This window comes from Aphelocoma coerulescens, chromosome 12 (assembly GCF_041296385.1).
Source record: "Aphelocoma coerulescens isolate FSJ_1873_10779 chromosome 12, UR_Acoe_1.0, whole genome shotgun sequence".
Classification (NCBI taxonomy): Eukaryota; Metazoa; Chordata; class Aves; order Passeriformes; family Corvidae; genus Aphelocoma; species Aphelocoma coerulescens.
In genome coordinates this window covers 2,196,024-2,216,712 of record NC_091026.1, presented here as the reverse complement: position 1 = coordinate 2,216,712, position 20,689 = coordinate 2,196,024, and the positions used below count along the sequence as shown (strand labels likewise).

Genomic DNA, 20,689 nt, shown 5'->3' with positions numbered 1-20,689 from the left:
CCTCCGAGATTTGCCATTTTCAGAGCCCAGGTCAGCAACAGGGAGGTCTGTTAAGAGCACTGAGGGGTCCATATATTAACTACCTGCACTGAGATTTTCATTCATCATTCTACCCAAATGACCTTGAGCAATCAGGGCAATCTTTCTTCTGGAATACTTATCAGTGGTGCCCATGATTGGGAATTGCATGGAATTCCAATTAAAGAGAGCCCTTTCTGCTGGGCAGACTTTATTTTCTGTCCTGAGAGTCACTCAGGCCCATGGTAACTTCTGCTGTGTGTTGATAAAGGAACAGAATAATTTTGGTTTCATATATTCCCTAATCAAAACCTTGTATTGACTTTTTGTTTCAGCTGAGAAATCCTTTTTGCAGTAATGCTGTTCTTTGTTAATTGAGAGAGGAATTTGGATAAAGGGAAATAAATTGCTTTACCTAAGATTATGTGTCAGCTTTCTTACAGGAACTTTCTTGTTCCCCTGTGCCTCTAAAACTGCAATTTTAGGGGGTTTTTGTGTTCTGTTAAATGACCTGTGCTTTTACAATGAATTCCAGTGAAATCTATCCCATTTGAATTTTTCTTAGTTTCATGTTAGATCAGAACATTGGAATAACTGAGCAGGCATTGACAACCTGTGTCAGTTCAGGTGATAAAGATCTTCAGAGAGCTGGGGAATAAAACTCCACAGGGAATATTGGACTCCCCAGGCCTAGAATAAATTTTACTCCAATAAATGTTTTTCTGAAATTTGCTTAATATATTCTCATTAAAAAAAAAAAAAAATAAAAAGAAGCACTTGTTAAAAGCCATTACACCAATTTGCTGTAATTATCTTTTATACTGCAAGGGAATGGAAGAATTTTCCCTTGTTTCCTTTTGTTTGTTTGGGTTTTTTTTTTTAAGTAGTATATAATATATATCATCTATAAAAATATATATCATATATGTCATATATATCGTATGTATACTTAAAATATTTTATTGGCCTGAAATTTATGAATATAAAAGGAGTTTAAATATATACAATATATAAATATATTTTACATTGATCTAAAGATAAAAAAAAAATCTTTATATATAAATATCTATTTAAAAAATTAACAGGAATCACTAACAAGATGTAGCCCAGCAGAACTGTTATTTATGGAGAATTGCAACTTGCACCAAGCTGGATTTTGTGGATCCATTTCTGTGCTTCTTTAAGGTCACCTACCAGTGCTGCCATTTAAAGTTATGAGGCTGTCCCTACCAGTCCCTGCCTTCCTACTGCTCCCCTGACAGCACAAATGTTCTTGAGGCAGCAAGAAAAATCACTTTTCAGTCTGTTTCGCTCCACTGGCACTTTCCTTCCAAGCTCCTTCCTCCTCCTGCCTCCTTCTCTCCATCCTGTCACTATCGTGCTGTGGATAATTCCACAAATTTTCCACGTGCCTGTGAGTTCTGGGATGAGTTTCATTGGGAATGGGAAGCCCAGGAGAAGTCAAATTAAGCTTTGTGCAGAAAATTATAAATTGTTGGAATAGCAGGTAAAAAAAAACCAAAAAAAAAAAAAAAACAAAAAACCCCCCCAAATCCTCCTAATTGTGGATATTTTTTCTGTGCCTTTGCTGGGAGGTTGAGCAGCAGACCATGGAGGGGCTGTTGAGGGAGGTTCCACTGTGCCCATTTACCTCCTCTCCTCGTGGTGATGGCTTGCAGGATAACTACTGAAAATGGGCATTCTGGGCTCTGACTCAATACCTGCACTCTTTAAAGGAAAAGCCAGGGATTTATGGAGGAAAAGGGAATTTTATGAGAGGAAAAGTGACACCTGTGTCCTTGCAGACCTCTAAACACACATCTACCTGCGTGGTTTTGTACGCATATATGAATAATTTATACATCCAGGCATGCCCAGACATCCAGCCACAGACTTCCAGCAAGTTTGGAGATGGAAACAAACACTGATGTACCTCTGAGGAAGTTTAGCAGTTAATGAACCCAACAAAACCTTCCTTGGGCCTCGTTTGTGTCCTTAATGTTGTCCAGGGAGGTTGTTCTGCAATGGAATTGGTGCTGAGCAGCAGCCTGGTCCAGTCCCAGCTGGGTTTGTCTTTTCCACACCTTAAAAAAGCCAGCCCAGGTCACTGACTGCCCTGCTATTGCAAGAATTTGGAATTTTCTTGGGAGTATCTATTTTGTTGCTGGTTTTTAATTAGGGTTGCACCTTTTGTAAACAAGTAATGACCCCAAGTCCTCCTTTCAAATAAATCAGGGTACACTTCCCTCAAGGGGAGCCAAAAGCACACAACAAATAAAAGGAATCACGCGTCTGTTTTCTTTAAAATACACGTTTCCTCCTGAAATTTAGGGATCTCTGTGGCCAATCTTGTGATTTTTATCAGGCCTGTGAGTCAGATTTTTTTAATTTTTTTTTTTTTGTATTCTAAGTTTTCGCTCTAACAGATTTTGCCTGCCCACAGACTACCTCCCATCTGTTCAGGTTAATGGTTTTTCTGCCTGTGCTCAGAAAGGAGCATATTGCAGGATTTGAGTGAGGAATTTCATCTCAAGACACCACTAGTCCTTGGAGTCTGCTTAAACTTGGTTGCCAGGACTACTCCATCCAAGGCAAATAGGATAAATAATTGGAGATTGTCTTGCAGGAAAATGAGAGCTGTAGCTTGCCTACAGAACAGGAAAAAGAGATATGGGTGATAATGGAATGGAAACCTTGGATAAACGTTGGGATTGGGAAGTGTTCGAGCTCTCAGCTCTTAAATACATGGTGGGGGGTGAGAGTGAAGAAGGGAAAAGGAGGAAGAAAGTGTGGATCCAGGGATGAGACAGAAAGTTGTGATGCCTTTTGTAGGGGGAGAGTCCCAAAAGGAGCCCTCAGGAAAGTCTAAACCAAGTGATGTCTCACACTGGGACAGCAAATTAATCACAGTATCACAGTATTGTGGGTTAGAATCAAGCCCTTAAAAAACGGCCTGCCTCAAGCTGTTGGTCCAGGAAAGAGGCTCAAAATATGGGGATTCACACAAGTATGGAAAGGGTGACATTTTGAAGCCTTGACCTGCTACCTTTGGAGAACTCTTTTAAAAAGCTGAGAGGTAGAGGGATTCATAAATCCTTCCCTTCCTTGGCTGTGAAACTGTGCCTGTCTTTCACTCCCAGCTCAGCCCTTCGGCTGCAGAGGTCAGGGTGTTCCCAGTCCTGCTGGGCTGGCTGGGATTGGGGTTGGTGTGTTCTTATTTGTGCTGCTGAGAGTGAACACAAGAATTCCCGTTCCCCCAGCTGGGTGCACTCCTGGATGTGCTGGGTGTCATTAAAGGCATCCTTGAGAGAAAGCCAATATCAGACCCTCCCAATTATCTTCTTCCTCAGCAGCACAGTGCAGAAAACAGCCCAATTTGTGCCTGTGGAAGTGTTTCCAAGGTGTTTTTCTAGCTGGGGATTGTGTCTGGATAATGATCCTCTGCTTTCTGTCAGGCCCACCAAGGAAATAACACAGCTTTGGACAGAGCTGCTCACCTTAATCTGTTCCTTTCTGGGCACATGCGTTGAAAATGGGGGTTCTGAATGGTTTCAGACACATTATGCTGCCACAAGGAGTGTGTGCTGGGGATAATTTGAGGGAAAGCTAGTAAGGGAAGGTGGAGAGGAACAGGGGTGCAGCCATCAACGTGTCACTGTCCCCAGCTGTCCTGTCTGCCACTGAGGGCTGCTGGCAAGTTGTGGATGCTTAAAATTAAATTAAATTAAGATTTATTCTCTTACAAATGATGAAAGCTGGGGAATTTTGCTGAATCCTTTATTGCCTGTGTAGCTACCCAGTGATAAACTGGACTAAAATGACCATTTCCTCTTCTTTCTTTTTGGATGAATGATGCAAAAAAAATCTCATAAACTGGTACTGAGAGTTTCCCCATTTTCTTTGTCTCAGTATTTGACACCTAGACCTGTCTTGTGTTCGTTTCTGAGCACAAGGCTCCACTTTGCTTCCCCTCCACTGCTCCCTGTCCAATGTGGAGCTTTTTCCAGGATCTGTGTCCCAGCCAGACGAGCTCCAGGGGTCACATTCAATAATGGGGGACCAGGCTCTCCACAGCTAGCAGAACATAGCAAGTGAGATTTACTACGGTGTAAGAAAGAAAACTTTGGGGACTCTAATCTAGTTAATATTATTTAATTAAATAATTATGCATTAATGGTTTTTTTCATCTGTTTTTTGAATTTTTCAGTCTCTCAAACCGGGGTAAAATGTAAAAGCAAAAGGCAGAGATGGATTTTGGTCCTTTCCAGCTCTGTACCTGTGTGTCTTGTGGAAGCCTCACTGTACCTTGGATTGTGATAAGTTCATTTCCTTAATTTTGATCTAAAGTACAGCTAAGAAAATACCTCAGCTCTTTCTTTTCCCTCTGAAATTTTGCAGGATTAATAGAGCCCAATGGGTAGCAGTGGTGAATAGATGGAAATTACTGCTCAAATCACCTTTAGTTGCTCCGATTTTACTTACAGCGATTTATGTTTTGGTTTAAAATTAAACCACCATTACTTTTAATTAGTAATTAGATTCACACATTGGTGAAAGCTCTCCCAAACTTGGGTGTTTTTGCCAGTGATTTTCCAGAGCTGCAGCTCCCGGCAGATGGCAGTGCTGGACTGGATGTAGGTGAGGATCTGCTCTCCTCCTGCCTGGAAAGGGAGCAGAAGCTCAGATTCCCTCCAGGGATTCGTTATTCCCTAAAAACACACATTGTAGAAATGGATCTTGGTTTGGTTTGCTTCCCTTTTCTTGGCGCCCCAGTGAAGTCTGAAATGGCTGGAGACACCAACTATAAATATATATATATAATATTTATATAATTATTTATTATTATATATATATAAAATATATATTATATATATTATATAAAGAAATGTATTATTTTTGTCTTAAGCAATCCTGGTTGAACTGGCAGAATGTGAAATGCATTTAGAAGAAATGCCCATAAACACAAAAAACTTTATTAAAAGTCACTAAGATTGGCTTTGGTTGCCCTTAAATCTTTGTGAAGGAACCTGCCCTTATTTGCTTCACACCATCAGTGCATGTCATGGCTGGATTATCAGAAAAATGAGATCCACTCATAAGAAATCTTAAAAATAACCTCAAAACAAAACATCAAATACTTCAGATTCTGTCTCTAACTCAACAGTGCAACTTTTTTTTTTAGTTAGCTGCTGGACAATGGAACAGGATAAGTAATTAATGAGGATGGAGAAACTCAGACTGCAGGGGCTTACGATGAATTAATGAACACAGTGCTCACCAGGTGTGCTCTGTGGAAAATTGGTGTTGGTTCAGACAGTTATAAAAGCTACTGGGGCTAAGAAAGAACCTCTAAAGTGAAAAAGGAGAAGAGGAGAAAAGATAGAAAATCCTGATTTCAAAAGTTGTCAGAAAGATTCATGGACTTGCTTTTAAAAATTTAATGGGATGGCCACGCCTGCGAATCCTGGTGAATTTTCTCTTGGTTGTGCTGTTAGGGTCTTAGGGATTACTTGCTCATTTTGGGTGCTCTAGTTTCTTCCCTGCTCAGAAATGAAAAAGAGAAGGATTTGAGGAGACACTGGCAGAGTGCCATTCTGTGGGATTTTGATAGGAGAGCTGCCTCGAAGCGATCCCTGACAGAACTACAGACTAATTGTGTGGATGCAGTAGCAAACCACACTGAGGGGAGCAGCAGCTTTTTCTGAAGAGAATTAAACTTGCAGGATGGACACCCTGGGTCTCCAGCTCCAAGAGGTTTTCAACACATCCTGAATTTGTGTCCCAGCAGGCCTTATTTTGGAATAATCACGAACACATTCTCCCTCGGAGTGCTGTTATTTGTTCATGTTTTGTTTACTCGCCAGGGGGATCGTCCTTGCCCAGAGCCATAAATTCACAAGTGAAAATATTTACCAGTAACCAACTGCAGATTTGGCTCCTACGTAACCAGGGCTGCTGTGGGGGGCTCTGCCAAATGGCAGCTCCTCCATGGGAAAAGCATTCCCATTCCCTTCTCCAGATGAACCAGTGCCACGGGCTGCAGGCTTGCCCAAGGATCCATCAGCAGGGAGGTGACCAACAGCCTCATGCAGCCTGGGGACCATGGGTGAATCCCACAGGAGGAGGTGGGGCTGGCTCCAGCTCAGCCCCTGGGCACCCTGGGCTCAGGGCTGGGTGTCACCCAGGGAGTGGGAAGGCAGAGATCAGCCCTGCTCAAACCTCTGAGGTTTTGGAACAGGCTTTGCTATGGTGTACAGAAGAGAACACAGAGAGGTCCTGTTCTCAGCCCTATAGGCACAGGGGGAATTAATCCTATGGATCTGGATCCTGCAGTTGTGTAATTATTGCAACTACTGCTACGTGTGGCTGTCAGTCAAAAGAGAATGTTTGTTTGAGTCTTAGTTGCCTCATGCCTGTTACACTGCCATGTTTTAGCAGTAAATCTCAGATCTGACAGCACTTAGTTGTGCAAAAAAAATAAAAAAAGAGGGGAGGGGAAGGGAAAATTTGTTGGAATCTCATCCTGTGTCCAGCACAGCCTCTGCTCCTCACAGCTGGGAGGGCTTGGCGTGCTGGGGTTTGCAACAACCTCTGGGGACACTGCTGCTCAGTTCCCTGACACACTGCTGGATTCCCAAATCCCAAACCCGTGGTGCTCCATATTGCTCCACTGCAGAGCTGGACGTGAGCTGAGTGATGCAGACCTTGGCTGGAGTAGTTCTGCACCAAACACTTGGGAGAGTGTGGAGCTTGTCTGATTCCAGTGGTCATCAAGCACTAAAAACTTGGCTCACTCCTGCTTTACAAGTGATGAGAAGGGTGTGAGCCATGGTGGGATTTTGTGTTGTTGCATAGTTACACCAAAAAGAGTGGGCCTCTCTCTCTGACAGAGATTTTTTGGTTTTAGTTCAGCTCCTAATTAGATGCACCACGAGCAAATTAAGTTTGCACAGCTGCCTGTCAGACACCACTGTCAGGAAAGTCCTCTCTCATCTCTGCTGGCTTCCCCTTTGTCTCAGCATCCTCATCCTGGGCTCTGTTTTGTGTCACAGATCCCAATAGATTTACCTGGCTTTGAGCTTTGTGGGCCGTTTTTGTGTAGGAATTTTTAAAGTCTGTATTCCCACGGTCAGGTTCACCTGGAGAAGGGATGGAATGTCCATGTCTGGAGTATTACTTGTGGTGCCAGTTTATTGTAGTGAAAAACGCAGTTCACTCACCAGCAGTACTGGAAGATTCTGTTCTTCCCTAATCCATAGTGAGAAGCTGAAAAACCTCAGAACACAGGCTCTCGGTTATTTGGCTTTGTAGAGAATATTGAAATCAATAAACCAAACATGGGTATTTGAAGTACAGACAAAATTATGTGATTGTATTTCAAGGCGTAATATTAAACTACAAGGTGGTTGGTTTCGTTTTCTAACACACTTGGGGAGCTTAAAAACAGTGAAGAGGTGCTACTGGCAAAAGTATTTTCTATTTTCTTGGTATCCATTTGCACTGAGATTTACCTGTACAGTGTAATTCCCATGGCTGTTGGAGCTTGAGTTTTTGTGACAGCATTCTGGGCCTTCCCCAAAAGCCAGCAGCTAGGTAAAATGTGCATTTCTGAGGCTTATTCTTCCATAATAACTGAGAAATTATTTTGCTTCTCTGCTGAGCAGAGTGCATGAAATTCTCCTTCCCTCGAGGCGGGGAAATTGCACTGGAAGCACCACCCAGTGTCTGATCCACATTTAGTGTCAGAGGAGACTCTCATGAAGCCAGTGGAAACTGTGTCTATGTGGGAGAAAAAAGCCCACCTTGAAAATATTCATTAATTCACCTACAAATAGCAGAGGGTCCTAGAAAGCATCAGCAATTAGTGGTGATTTAACCCATCAGATGTGAGTGATTAATTTCCTTGTGAGTTGTTGCTAATGCTGTGGGAAACACATCGAGAGTGGTGTGGCTGTTGCTGTTAATGTGCTGTTTCTGGTGGATTGAAGCTGCTCACAGGCTGTTCATGGCACATGCGGTGCCTGTCGCCCATCCCTGAGCACAGGCAGGCACTGGAATATTCCCACTATTTCCAGCCACCTCGTGGGTGACTCCTGCCTGCCCTGCTGTCCCTTAGAGCCAGGAAATCCGGGGTTTGACCATGGATCTGCTTACCTGGGATTGGAAACCAGTCTTTAGCCAATCTCCTCTGCATTTCTTCCTACAGAAGAGGGCAGCAAAAGCCATCGACTCCTTCCCTTCCTGCCTCTGTGCAGATGCTAAACCAAGATGAGGTTTTCTGATTGATCCACTCAAAAAAAAAAAAAAACCAAAAAAAAACACCAAACCAAAAAACCAGGGCAGCACGTGACTGTCTTGAGTATAAGCATAAAAGCTTAAGTTTCAGTTGCATGAAAAAAAATAAACTGAAACATCAAATGCTGTTTTACACCGATTATTTGGGCTTTTTGTTCAAATGGGGCCTCAAGTATTGCTGTAATGTGATGTTAGTGGGAGTGCATGACTTGCATCTTCCCCGTTCTTTCTTTCCTCCTTTCTGGACTGGCTCGTCCAGAACCTCAGAGGAGTTTTTAAGATACATTTTCTGTATTAAATTCAGGATCCTCAAAGGTGAAAATTCAACCAATGTCACAGCCCAACAGGTTATATGTGAAGTAATATTCTGTAGTGTCTCCAGGCATAAGTGATTCAGATTTACCTCACAGAGTCACACATCTTCCTTAAAGACATCTGAAACACCTCAGAGAACTCGGCATAAATAGGAAAACTAAAAGGCAGATGCATTTCTGATGAAAAAATGGATTGGATTCAGTCTCAGAGGCTCTTTCACTCCATGCTGCTTTATATGGCTTTTCAGGTGTTGCCAGAAATGACCTCCTGGCAGTGTAAAGTCTTTAGGTTCACTTCATTTTCTTTACCTCAATAAGAAAAAATAAATTTACATATCTCAAGATTCTATTTCTAGCTGGTTTGGGTGTTTTCTGTCACAAATTATTCACCAGGGGCTGCACTGTGGGACATTTTAGCCGCTTACTCAAGATGATGTGCCTTCCTTTCTGAACAGGATTGCTCAGTAGCAGTTTGAACTCCTTTCTCTTGGTTATCAGCAGCTGAAATGGAAAGAATGGACCACTTAGTTGGTAGGGAAATGCCAAATTTGTTACTTTATCCTGCAGTATTGTTTCCTGGCCGTAGGAGATAAGGAACTTAGGGCAGCTGGTGCAGAAGATGCAGCTTGAGGCTTGAGCACCAAGCACCAATAAAAGCTGGATTCAGCACTGTAATATTTCGTAATTTGGCTGATATGTTTTCCTGTATAAAAGTTGGAACTTTCTGTTCATCTCATGAGTACAAAATATTTTTATGACCCCAACCCTGGGGAAGTGTAGTAGTCGTCCTAATGAGTCTAACAGATTCGGAAAAGGTTAGGGTGTGTTGCACCATGTATTAGGTCTTCTGCTGATGAGGGAATGAACATTTAAAAATACTCTCATTTGTCATCCAATCTGCAGCAAAGGAGCTCACAGAAGTTACATCGTGACTGCAAATCCTGCAGAGAAGTAATGGGCTAATGGTAAATATTACATAATGGGAGGTGTGGGATTCGGAGACATTACCAGAAAGGCAGACTGGTGTTTGGGCATGAAAGAGGACTTGTTTCACCTCGAGTGGGCAGAAAATGAGGCATTTTCAGTTGAGCAGGCTGCTTAAAAGACCCATAAAATTTCAGTTCAACTGAGAGATTCAGGAGTAGGAGGCACTTTCTTCTGCATCACATCTCTAGTGAAAACACTGTGCAGGCACAGAGCAGAGGGACAAACCCTCCAGAATAAAGCAACAGAGATGCTTCTTGGGCTGGAAAGAATAAAATGGCTCTGCTTTGTTTAAATGATCAGAGTAGAGGGGATCTGATACATGCCAAGGGATGGGAGAACTTGTTAAAAAAGAAAGGGCTGGTTATAAATTAAATAAATTAGGAGAATACAAGAAGGCATTGAGTTGGAGGTTATAGAAGCCTCTGAAGGTGGCACACATAAAGCTGTTGTGAAAAAACCAAAATCACCTTTCTAGCAAGAGAGGTGTGCAACCCAGGCGGGGAAATGGAATAATTGCTGCTTAATAAAACTGTATTCTTCATTTCTTGAGAGGCCATGGGTTATTTTAAAATAAGGTTTTAGACCGGAATCTCTTTGGGCAGCTCCTCCACAGCCTGGGCAGGGAAATCCTTCACTGAAAAGTGTTTACTCTGGTTTTTCAGGAGTTTGGCCATCCCTGGTGAAGGGAGTGGGGCAAGGTATGAGGGTGCATGCAGGAGGTTTGGGTTTTAAGCAGGTGTTTAGCAAAGTTCTTTGCTCCAGGCTGCAGAAGGGAGGGCAGGAAAGCCTTGCAGCAGAGGAGCAGTGATTGCCACAGAGATGTTCTCCTGCCCTGCTCAGTTTGAGCTCTGGGGTGGCTGTGCCCTCGTGGTCCTCAGTAAAAGTGGGCAGCTCAGTGATAAAGAAATCCTGCAGGCTGACAGAATTAACTGTGTCAGTGCCAGGGTCAGGCCAGCTGGGAGGTCTGTGCTGAGATGCACCAGGACAGGAAGTGCTTGCCTTTGTTCCCACTAATTCTCTTTCTGTCCCTTATGATTGACAGCTCTGGTGTGGAAATATTTGATACAGTGATTTCAGGTGTGCAGACAGCACAGACAGAAGCCTGAGACATACTGGCAAAAGCACCTGTTTTAGGAGCAGTTTATTTTCCCCTTCAAAAGGCTGGACTGAGAGTGAAGAGCTGCATCAGTCGGGTCCTACCTGGCGTGCTGGGGAAAAAATATTAGTATGAAATAAATCAAACTTCAGTTGGGGTTTCTGTGAGTTGTCACCTCCCAGGGTGAATGGCTTTGAAGGGCAATCCCTGTGTCCTTGCCATGGCAGTGCCTCTGCTGGGGAGGGCATTCTGTCCAGCTGAGTGATTAACAGCAGAGCAGAACTGCTGGAAGTGTGAGCCATGGAACCTGCTGGAGGAACCTGTGCTGTCCCAGGGCCAGGGAAATGTGCTGCTGTGCAGACTTACAGCTCCTGCTAGTGGAGATTGTCACTGATCTAATGAAAACCAGCTCAGCAGGGAGCACTTCTACAGCTAAAAGTCGCTCAAAGTCACACGTCTGATGTGTTCTGTCATTTGTTTTGTGGTGATGGCCTGCTTCTTCTGGGGCAATTTCTGTGTGAAGTAATAGCTTGAGCAAACATCACTGTTTCATGTGAGAGTGAAATACTGGCTGGGTCAGGTGCCAAGGGTGGAACTCCACCGTGCAGAAACAAAAAGGACGTGTTCTAAATCCAGACAGGTCTTTGCAGAATCTGAGTAACACATTTAAGAGCATCAAGGTCTTTCAGAGTCAGGTTTTAAATAGGATATTTTTTTGTTTCATATCAGTCTCTTTTTGCAGAAATGTGGAACAAGTGAAAAAAAGAAAGTCTGTAAATCACTGTGTTTGCAGTGTTCTGGATAATTTCTATTTAAGCACGATAACCTCAGCATAGGTGAGTTATCCAGATGATGATTTTCCTTAGCTTGGCTGATTGGGAAGGCAGCACAGCAAATGTTGGCCTTGTCAGTTGTAGAGCACATGGACATTGATAGAGAAATCCCCCTGGTCTCAGCAGGTTGTGGTTTAACTCCCATAAAATGGAAATGCTGTGCAGATCTTAGCATACACTTGCTTTTGTTAACAGTATCTTATGGTCTTCCTGTATTTACAAAAGTCTTTTTAAATTGATCTAAAGAATCAATTATTTCCAATCAGATTTGCCCTTGAAGACTGGGCTCAACTTGAAGTCTCAGCCACAAGACCAGGCTTGGTTTTTCTCCAAGGTGTTTTAGTTTGAGATTAGTGTAACGAGGCTTTTTAAGTCCATGGAATTACACACTGTGGAACTGTGGGTATGTGAAGAGGGAAATACATCAGATTTTTTAATATATTTGAAACACCTTTAATGACTCTGCTTCATTCCTTGTCCTTGCCAAAGTTCAGTGAGCAGAGTGAGTTCGTGTCAGGCTGCCTCTATGGCAACTGCATATTCTCTGCTTGTTTAATTTTAAATATGGGTTGTGAAGCAAGGAATGCATCAATATTTCAGGTATTTTGAACAGACTCTGACTATCAGAGGCTCTGCCAGTGACTGCAATGGGCAGCATCCCTTCCACAGCTCTCTGCTCTCTCTGTTGGCTTTGGAAAGCAGTGTTTGAGTTTCAGGGGGATGATGGTGCTCCTTTCTTTCCTCCTCTTCCTTACCTACAATGCAAAAAATCATCAACAGCAGGCAGCCAAATGTTACCTGGTGTGGGGCATGTTTGTTTTTTAATTTCACTCATGCTGGCAGCTCACCTCACACTCCTCAGAGACCCTGTCCTGGAAAGCTCTGAGAGCTGGTTGCAGCCATTCCATGCTCCATGCCAAGAGTAATAAGGCTTAACAGGAATTTTAAACTACAATTGAATGGAATCCTGTAAATCAATAACACCAAACAATTTCGTTCCTCAGCTCCCCTCTCTAAAAAAAAAAAATTACCATAAGTATGTGATGAATGTTTTTATGAAAGGATTGCCTCTTTCTTTTATTGAAAATGGGAAATAATTCAAGCAGGGCATGGCTGAATTTCATAGGTAGAGTAAATAGAACAAAAACTGGGTTCTATTTCACAGCAAACACATGCTAAGAAACTCTTGGACTTTGTTCTGAAATTCTCGAGCTATGAGTCTTCAAGTTATTTTTTAGAGATACCAAGATAAATTCTTGCAGTTTGTGGCTCAACATTTGGAGAATATTGTGGAATATTATACATTTTTATAAAAGCTGTTGGCTAAAGCTGCTGTGAAATTAAATCTCTTTAAATGACTGAATGTCAGATTTGTTTTCAAGCCTCAGATTGCTTAACTTGTCCTCACTATTCCTGTTTATTTTCAAAGCTGAAGTCATTTATTGAAATGTGAATCATGCCAGGGTTTAGCTGTTTGGAGGTTGCCTCATGTTTAAGTAGAAAGACCGAATTTAGAGGAATAGCATCTCACTAATTAACAGTTAATGAGTATTTTGGTTATCTCACTAACACATACGTGCAGTGGACTTGGAGTAAAGAGTAGGAGGGTCTGCCTTGGGCTGTCTGTGGTTTCTCAGTTCCATTTGCTCTCTCAAAGAAGTACCAGTTGCTGATATTTGTTAGGGCAGGCCTTAGGGGGAAGTTTCATCTCTGAGGATGGCCAGGTTTCGTTCAGATTTGAAGAAACTTGAGTATTATTCTAAACTTATTTTCCAGTGCCCAAGAGGAACCTTCACTATAATGTGGCCAAGATAATTCTATTTAAATTAAATGTGTTGTGTGATGCCCTATAATGCATTTACCTCACCTGTTACAGCATCAGAGAGAAATCCAGGAGCTTGTCCTGCTCCCAATAGAATTAAACCAGAACAATGCTGTTAAATTTATGGGGACCAGAAACTGGACTTTAAGTATTTTCTTCAGGGGTAAATCTTTAGTTTTTCAGAGAGGCATTAAAGCTGTCTGTTGAGGTGAGCTGGATGCTTTCCTCCTGAGGCAGGTGTGGTGTTGGCCCTGATTGTGAGACCTTCCTCCCTGCTCTGGCACAAATGCCCTGGGTTTTCCCATAAAACATGCCCAGAACCTTCAAAGAGGGGATGCTCACATTCCTCTTATGGGATTCCTAAACAAATTTGGAAAGGGAAACAAGTAATCAATGGCATTGCTGTAAATTAGGTTTAACTTCCACTTTTAGTATTGGCAAAAATATTTGGTAACACTAAGCTGAGTGTGCACCTCCTATAACAAAACAAGGATTTCAAACTTCATCCTCCCTGTGTATTTATTGCAGGAATACAGTATAAATAATAACAATAACAATAACAATAATAATAATAATAATAATAATAATGTTTTCTTCCTTGTTTTCTTCTTACCAATTGCATGTTTATACAGAATTAATGGTTGGGCAATATTTTAGTGTGTGGTTTCAGTATAAACACTTTTTTTTGCTTTCTGCCATCCATTATTCATATCCTAAAGCTATCCTTAAGAAATATCCTTATTCCTGATGAAATGCTGCCCAAGGCAGTGTTTTCATTTGATTTTTATGAAGTTTGCTTCTTCCACTATTGAAACCAATGGTGAAACTCTTCTGGACCCCAGTGGTAATAAGCAAGGATAAATTGTTAATATTTTTATTAATATTGCTTTCATTGGTGATGTAGGTTTCATGTAATATAATAGCATTTTGTTAGATGTTGAAAATGGACAAAGTCACTCTTCTTTAACACTTGAGGTGACATTCTGTGGTGTTATGGTTTGGAATTGTGCAACAAATTTTTCCTTGTCAAAGAAAAAAGCAGGGAACATCCTCTAAGCTTTGGCTTGAGCAAGGAAAACGCAGAGAGACTGATCCCATATTCCTTTAACAACTTCAGAGTGTTAGAATAATTCCCTTTTATCAAATCTTTAAAAGATTTATCTTTTTTGTTTAAATTCTCTTTTAATCCAAAGCAGATACATGCTGCCTGAGGGATACAAGGGGTGAATTCCTAGAGGAATATCTGGTGGTAAGGCCTGGGAGGCTGGATCAGTGAATTCAGTTCTGTTTTATCACAGCAATCCTCATGCATAATAACTGCTCATAAGCTCTCCTTCACGTTAACTTCATCTTAAGTTAGTCTAGAGGAAGGAAAAGTGGTTAGGAAACCAAGCAGGCACTCAAAGATCTGACAACAGCTGTCTCCAGTACCCTGCTACTTTAAAAACAATGTAAAGTTTCTAAGCATAGTGCTCCCAACAAACCAGTTTTTCTAAATAAACTACGTGGGTAAAGACGAACATGAGTGGTGGGTAGGAAGTTCTTCACATGGCAATGAATTTCCAGGGGCATTGTTGGCTTTGAGAGCATGGTTGTACCAGTTTAATGGGCCTCCTTTTATATGATTTAATAACTGTGAAATGTGGACTTCAGAATGGTTCATCATTCCAGTGTGTTTTCACTTCGGTGTTGGAAATCACATTGTGCTTTTTACTACAAAATGCTGTGGGATGGAATGGAGAATACAAGGATGGCAAAGAAGGGGAATTGTGTATGTGCAGTGGGCAGTTTAATTAGTATATCTGTGTGTTTTCAAGACATTGAAGGCAATACAGGAAGTTTTCTACAGACACTGATTACAGATACAGATATCCTTGATTTTCTCTCCCTTTTTTTTTTTTTCCTGCAGGGCCAAGGCTTTTCGTGGAAAAAAGGTCCATGGAGAGTATGACATAAAGGTGGAACAGGTAACTGACTTAACCTGCATGTTACTTTTATATGTGTGCATTTAAAGAGACACACATCTATTTAACACATATGTGACACCTCCCTGGAGGGATTTTAAACTCATGTGGGTGTGGCACTTGGGGACATGGTTTGGTGGTGGCCTTGCATTAATGGTTGGACCCCATGATCTGAGAGGGCTTTTCCACCCCAAGTAATTCCATGCTTCTCTGTGCATACATGTAAAGATAAATTCACAATCTTTGTACCCCAAACCCCTCACAGTTCAGGAGATGAGACAGTTTTGGCTTGGGCAGAGTTGATTTTCTCCCCTGTAGCTGCTGTGGGGTTTGGTTTGCTCTGCCTCCACTCACAGCTTTGGCTTTATCTCTTGAATTCTGTTTATCCCAACCCTGGAGTGTTCCCACTTTTACCCTTCTGGTCCCCTCCCCATCCCTCTGGGTGGGAATGAGTGTGGGGCTGAGCTGCCAGCTGGGGTTAAACCACAACAGCCCTTTTTTGGCACCCAACGTGGGCTCTTCTTAGAGGATTTTGACCATAATTTTCACAGCATGAAAAACATCTTGTGTTCAGAAGTTGTTGCTTAGAGACTGTGAAGTTCCCAGACACTCCATGAATTACGTGTGGCAGTTCTGTATCACTAATTCCCCACTCAGGAATATAAATGTGCTCTGGGTGCAGCGCTGCCGTGTGGGGATGTCATGGTTTAGCAACCAAACCACTACAGGGGATTAAAAAAACCCCATAATCAATAGGAATATATGTGGAGATATAATTTAGGGTGCACTGGAATTATAGCTATTTTATCTAAGCTGAAAGGAGGGATTTAAATAAGTCTTTTCACTGCTTTTGAATCTTGAACTCCTCAAATAGATGCTGCTGTAAGAAGCATCAGGCCTTGGGTTGTTTTGTCATTGGATTTTCAAGGAGTGAGGGAAAATGATCCCTTTGTGGATCCAGCTGATCTAAATTCACTGAAATGGTGCAGCATCCATTCTGTGCACTGCTGAATATCTGATGCCCTTGGCTTGGGGACATGGAAAGCTTTGCCAGGGGTCTTCAGGAGAATTGAGGGACAGGCAGGAAAACAAAGACAACTGATTTGTCCACTCACACCTAGAACAGAGCAGGCAGCGGGCAGCACACACACCCCATCTCTTTAACAGGAGCAGAAACTCAGTGTAAACCTGGAAATTCCTTCCTGAGCTGTGTTGTGGGACCAGAACTTTAATCAGAGAGAGATTGGAAGTTTCTGAGCCACACAAATCCCTTTGTAACACGTCAGGACAGCAACAATCAAACACCAGTAACAACTACTGCTAATACCATTTATTATAACACTAATTATTTCATTTGTACACTGCCTTTCTTAACAGACAACATCTTCTATCATGTCCTAAGCTTTTAAAATGATTTATTAATTGGAGATATCCATTCTCAGTCTGGGAGCCAGCAGATTGCAAATGATTCTTTGCCATTTTCAGCACATACACAAATATTTCATTCTCTCCCCATTTGCACTGTTTTTGCAATAAACTTGGAAGTGTCCCCCGTGCTTGGAGCTGTGTCCCAGTGATCCCAGGAGGTGTGAGAGTGTCTGGGTTTAGTGAGGAGAGCTCTGAGCTGGAAACCAAGCACACACTCCAGCGCCTGAGCTGGAGCAGTGGGAGGAACAGTTCAGCACTCCCTGCACTGAGCACCAGAGTGTGAAAGCCTCCCAGATCTCACTGAGGAAGACTTGCAGTGATACCATTTTTCAAGAGGAGACTAATGAGAATTGTGACACTCTCTATTCTGTGCTGGTGTCCGGGACAGCAAAGACACTTTTCTTTATCCACCAGAAGACAGTTGGCTGCATTTCAATTCTTCTGCTGGGCAATGTTATTGTAAAGTGCCTTGAGAGTCTAAGCTGGTGAAAGGCTGGGGATAAATGAAAAACATCCTGTCCTTTCCTTTCAAATAACTGGAGATTCAGAGTATGGGAGCGGTTCCTTTTAAATTCCACATTTCCAGTGTGAGAAGACTTTTGAAAAAGTGCTTTAATTGAGAATTTTGTGAGACAATTGTTCATTGGCACCAGATCTTTCAAAAAGACCAGTAAATGCACATAAAGAAAATAGAACGGGGTAAGCACTACGAGGAGACACAAAATTCTATAAGAAAATGTTATTTTAATTCTGCTTTTGTACTCTTTCCTTCAAAACTTTATGTCAATGTTGAGCCTGTATTAATCTCTTTGATAGCATTAAAGCAAAAATATAATTCCTACATTTCTGTGCAGACATGGATGAGTAAATCCGCTTGCTACTGCCCCACAATCCATTTTGACAACATTTTTTTTTTTTTACCTTTTGCTCTCTTTGGATTAAAATCTTTTCAGATATGATGTGTCATACTTGGCAAATACTGCTGGATCAATGTCCTCTTGGTGCTCATTTTATTTCAAATGTTGATTGCCAGCGCTTCAGGCCCTGGTGCTTGAAATAAGGGAGTTAGGAAAACAAAAGTAAAATAAACCAGACTGACTAACAGGAGTCTTCTTTTCATAGGCAGAATTTTCAGAAATCAACTTGATAGCCCATGCTGATGGCAATTATGCAGTTGATATCCAAGTAATTCGAAATGGCACCAAAGTCATCAGGTAAGGAAAACTAAACAAAATGACAGCAAAAAGCAGTAAATGGCATCATGTGTGCTGAGGGGTTTGGTTGTGTTTGTGGATTTTGACTGGTGCCCAACAGGGAAAGTAGAAAATAAAATATGTGATTTGTGACCACCTTTTTGTGACAGCAAGGATGCATCTTGACATTTTTATCATGGGGAAAATGGATTTATTAAGGGAATGAAGTCCAGAATAAAGAATTATGTGGTTGGGAGTTCAGGGGATTGACTTGGGTTTTATGTTTGTTACAGAAAGACACGGGTTTGGTGATTTTGTACCTGGCACACTCTCCCAGATGAGCAGAATTTATTTCTAATGTGGAATATTTTCTACTGGAACAGACCAAGTCACAACTGCCCTCTCAGGGCAGTTCCTGGAATATTCCTGCCTGTTTGAAACACTTCAGTTTGAACACCTCAGATTTCCCAACAGCTGTTCTGTCTAAAAAGGATGATGCCAATTGAAGGCAGGATGAATTTAAGTTGTTTTTTTCAGTGAGGACACCAAAAGCCTCCTAAATGTGAGGGGAGAAAACAGGCTACAGTAAAAGCTTAAGGAAGTATCAGAAAATTTATATTAGCAAAATTATATTGGCAGAATTATTATATTGGCAAAATTATTGTCAAAATTATATCCTATATTTTATTTAAATGGTGAGAATTGCTCCTATTTTGGCTGGTGTGAGTGACGTGTAGCAGTTGTTTGGCTGAACAATTGGAGCCACACAAGCATGTCCTGGATCTTCATGGTTTGCAGAACATCTCTCAAAATAAAAGATCTCAAAATGTCTACTCATTCATTTTAAAAACCCAAACAAAAAAAAAAACCAAAAACCAGGAAAAAATATTCAAAACAAGTTTATGCTTCAAAATTCCAACTCTTTAATCTCTGGCATGTTTTAAAAATATTGCAGTTTAATACAACAACAATGATCTCGTGCCAAATCCGCAAGATTATTTCCTCAGAAGAGATTTGATTTTTCTTAGGGTTGGTGGAATTTTTTACTCAATGATGGAAGTTTTGGAGCCAAGAAATCTTGATCGCTGCTCCCTAGTGGCTTTTCTGTAGTACTCCAAAAAGTATTCCAAAAAATATCGAGGCCAAGTTACCATCAAAATATGTCAGGAGAAAATGAGGGCTGGGAACCTCCAGAAAACAACATCCACGAAGATTTGCAGTTCGTGAGAAGACTTGCTAAAAGTGCTGCTTGTGTTACGAAACAAAGGAGCCTTGTGCCATCAGATAACTCTGAGAACGAGATAAAAAGGGATTTTGTAATATTATAGTTTTGTGGGTAATTTATTTACCCAAATAGAAGTCCCTGAAGCTGATAATTTCCCCTCAGTTCTGGTGTGAGATGCCTGGATGTGTGTGTGGTTTGTGGTGTGAGGTGCAGATATGATGGGAGAGTGGCTCTCTGTTTCTGTGATAACTGGAGATATTTGTTATCAATTTGAGGTCCAAAGGGACCTTGTATCGTAGATTTATGAGCAGATTATTAGTTAGCTAAATCATAGAGATTTTAATGATAAAATTTTGCTGGTTTAGTTTAGGAGGAAAAAAAAGCAGCCACCAACTTCCTTGATTTTTGTGAATGAAAACCACACCATGAAAAATTATATTTTGTGTATCATATGCTGAGATCTTGGATCTTGATGCTTGAGCCAGAATTAAACTTTTTCTCCTGACCTTCTGCATGCAGTCACTCCATCCAGCATTAATTACAGAAATAGAACAATTACGTGAATGTATCAGAATCCTTTGAGGGGCTTTTGCAAAGCAAAAAGTACTTCTTTATTTTCAATTTTTAAAAAGCACATTCCCTCCATCCCCCAACTGTTTCATTAAATTGGTTTCTGAAAGGACACTTTCTAGTCTTTTCTTTGGAACCACAGTGCTGTCTGGGATGTGTTATCCCCCTTATTTTAAGTGATAAAGCTGCCTCTCTTTCACTGAGGGATCTGCAATTTTGATTAAGGCATCATTAGTCCTCTAAGTATTATATTCCTGCTGGAGCAGTAAATTGGATTTCCATGTTCCAAACTCCTGGCATCCCCATGAAACCCAGATCACAACATCTCCGAGCTGTGCTGCGGATATTTTTCAGGAATCCTGTTTAAAGGATCTCTTTACAGGTTTTGCTCACTGAGCTTCAGGGCCATTTCAATGACCCTTGACAGCAAATCTATAAGGTTGCTTTTGCCAAATCATGCAGGTTTGGGGTTGTTTTTTTTTTTTTTAATTTTTACAGTGGCAGTGGTAAAACAGGGTGCCCAGAGAAGCTGTGGCAGCCTCTTCCCTGGAAGTGTCCAAGGATGTGTTGGATGGGTTTTGGAGCAACCTGGGACAGTGGAAGGTGTCCCTGCCTTCCACTAGAAAAGAAAATGAGCTTTAAAAGCTCCCTCCCAACCCAAACACTTCTATGATTCTGTGATTTGAAATTTAAGAATCCAGCTAATCTACTTTGACTTCTGCATCCAGGCTGGGATCTCAGAGCTCCTAAAACAATTTTACCATGGATTTTAATTGTTTTGTTTTTTGTTCTACCAGACTGAGACTTCCGAATCAATTTGCAATTTTCAGAGTGTCTCACTCCAGTACACAGCTTGTATTTGTTCAAGGCATGTAAATAATTTCACCAATTTACTACGCTAATTTAATTTACCCTGCAGTTATACCTCTTTTAGGAGCTTGAAA

The 20,689-nt window shown here is 41.4% G+C and overlaps 1 protein-coding gene across 1 annotated transcript in view; it reads left to right on the top strand.

Moving 5' to 3' along the window:
- SYN2 (synapsin II) overlaps nucleotides 1-20,689 on the top strand; it is a 153,639-nt gene that overhangs the window by 40,642 nt on the left and 92,308 nt on the right. Inside the window, exons 2-3 of the mRNA XM_069027771.1 lie at nucleotides 15,275-15,332; nucleotides 17,880-17,971. Of these exons, the coding sequence (XP_068883872.1) occupies nucleotides 15,275-15,332; nucleotides 17,880-17,971 (150 nt within the window). The remainder of the gene's footprint in view (nucleotides 1-15,274; nucleotides 15,333-17,879; nucleotides 17,972-20,689) is intronic.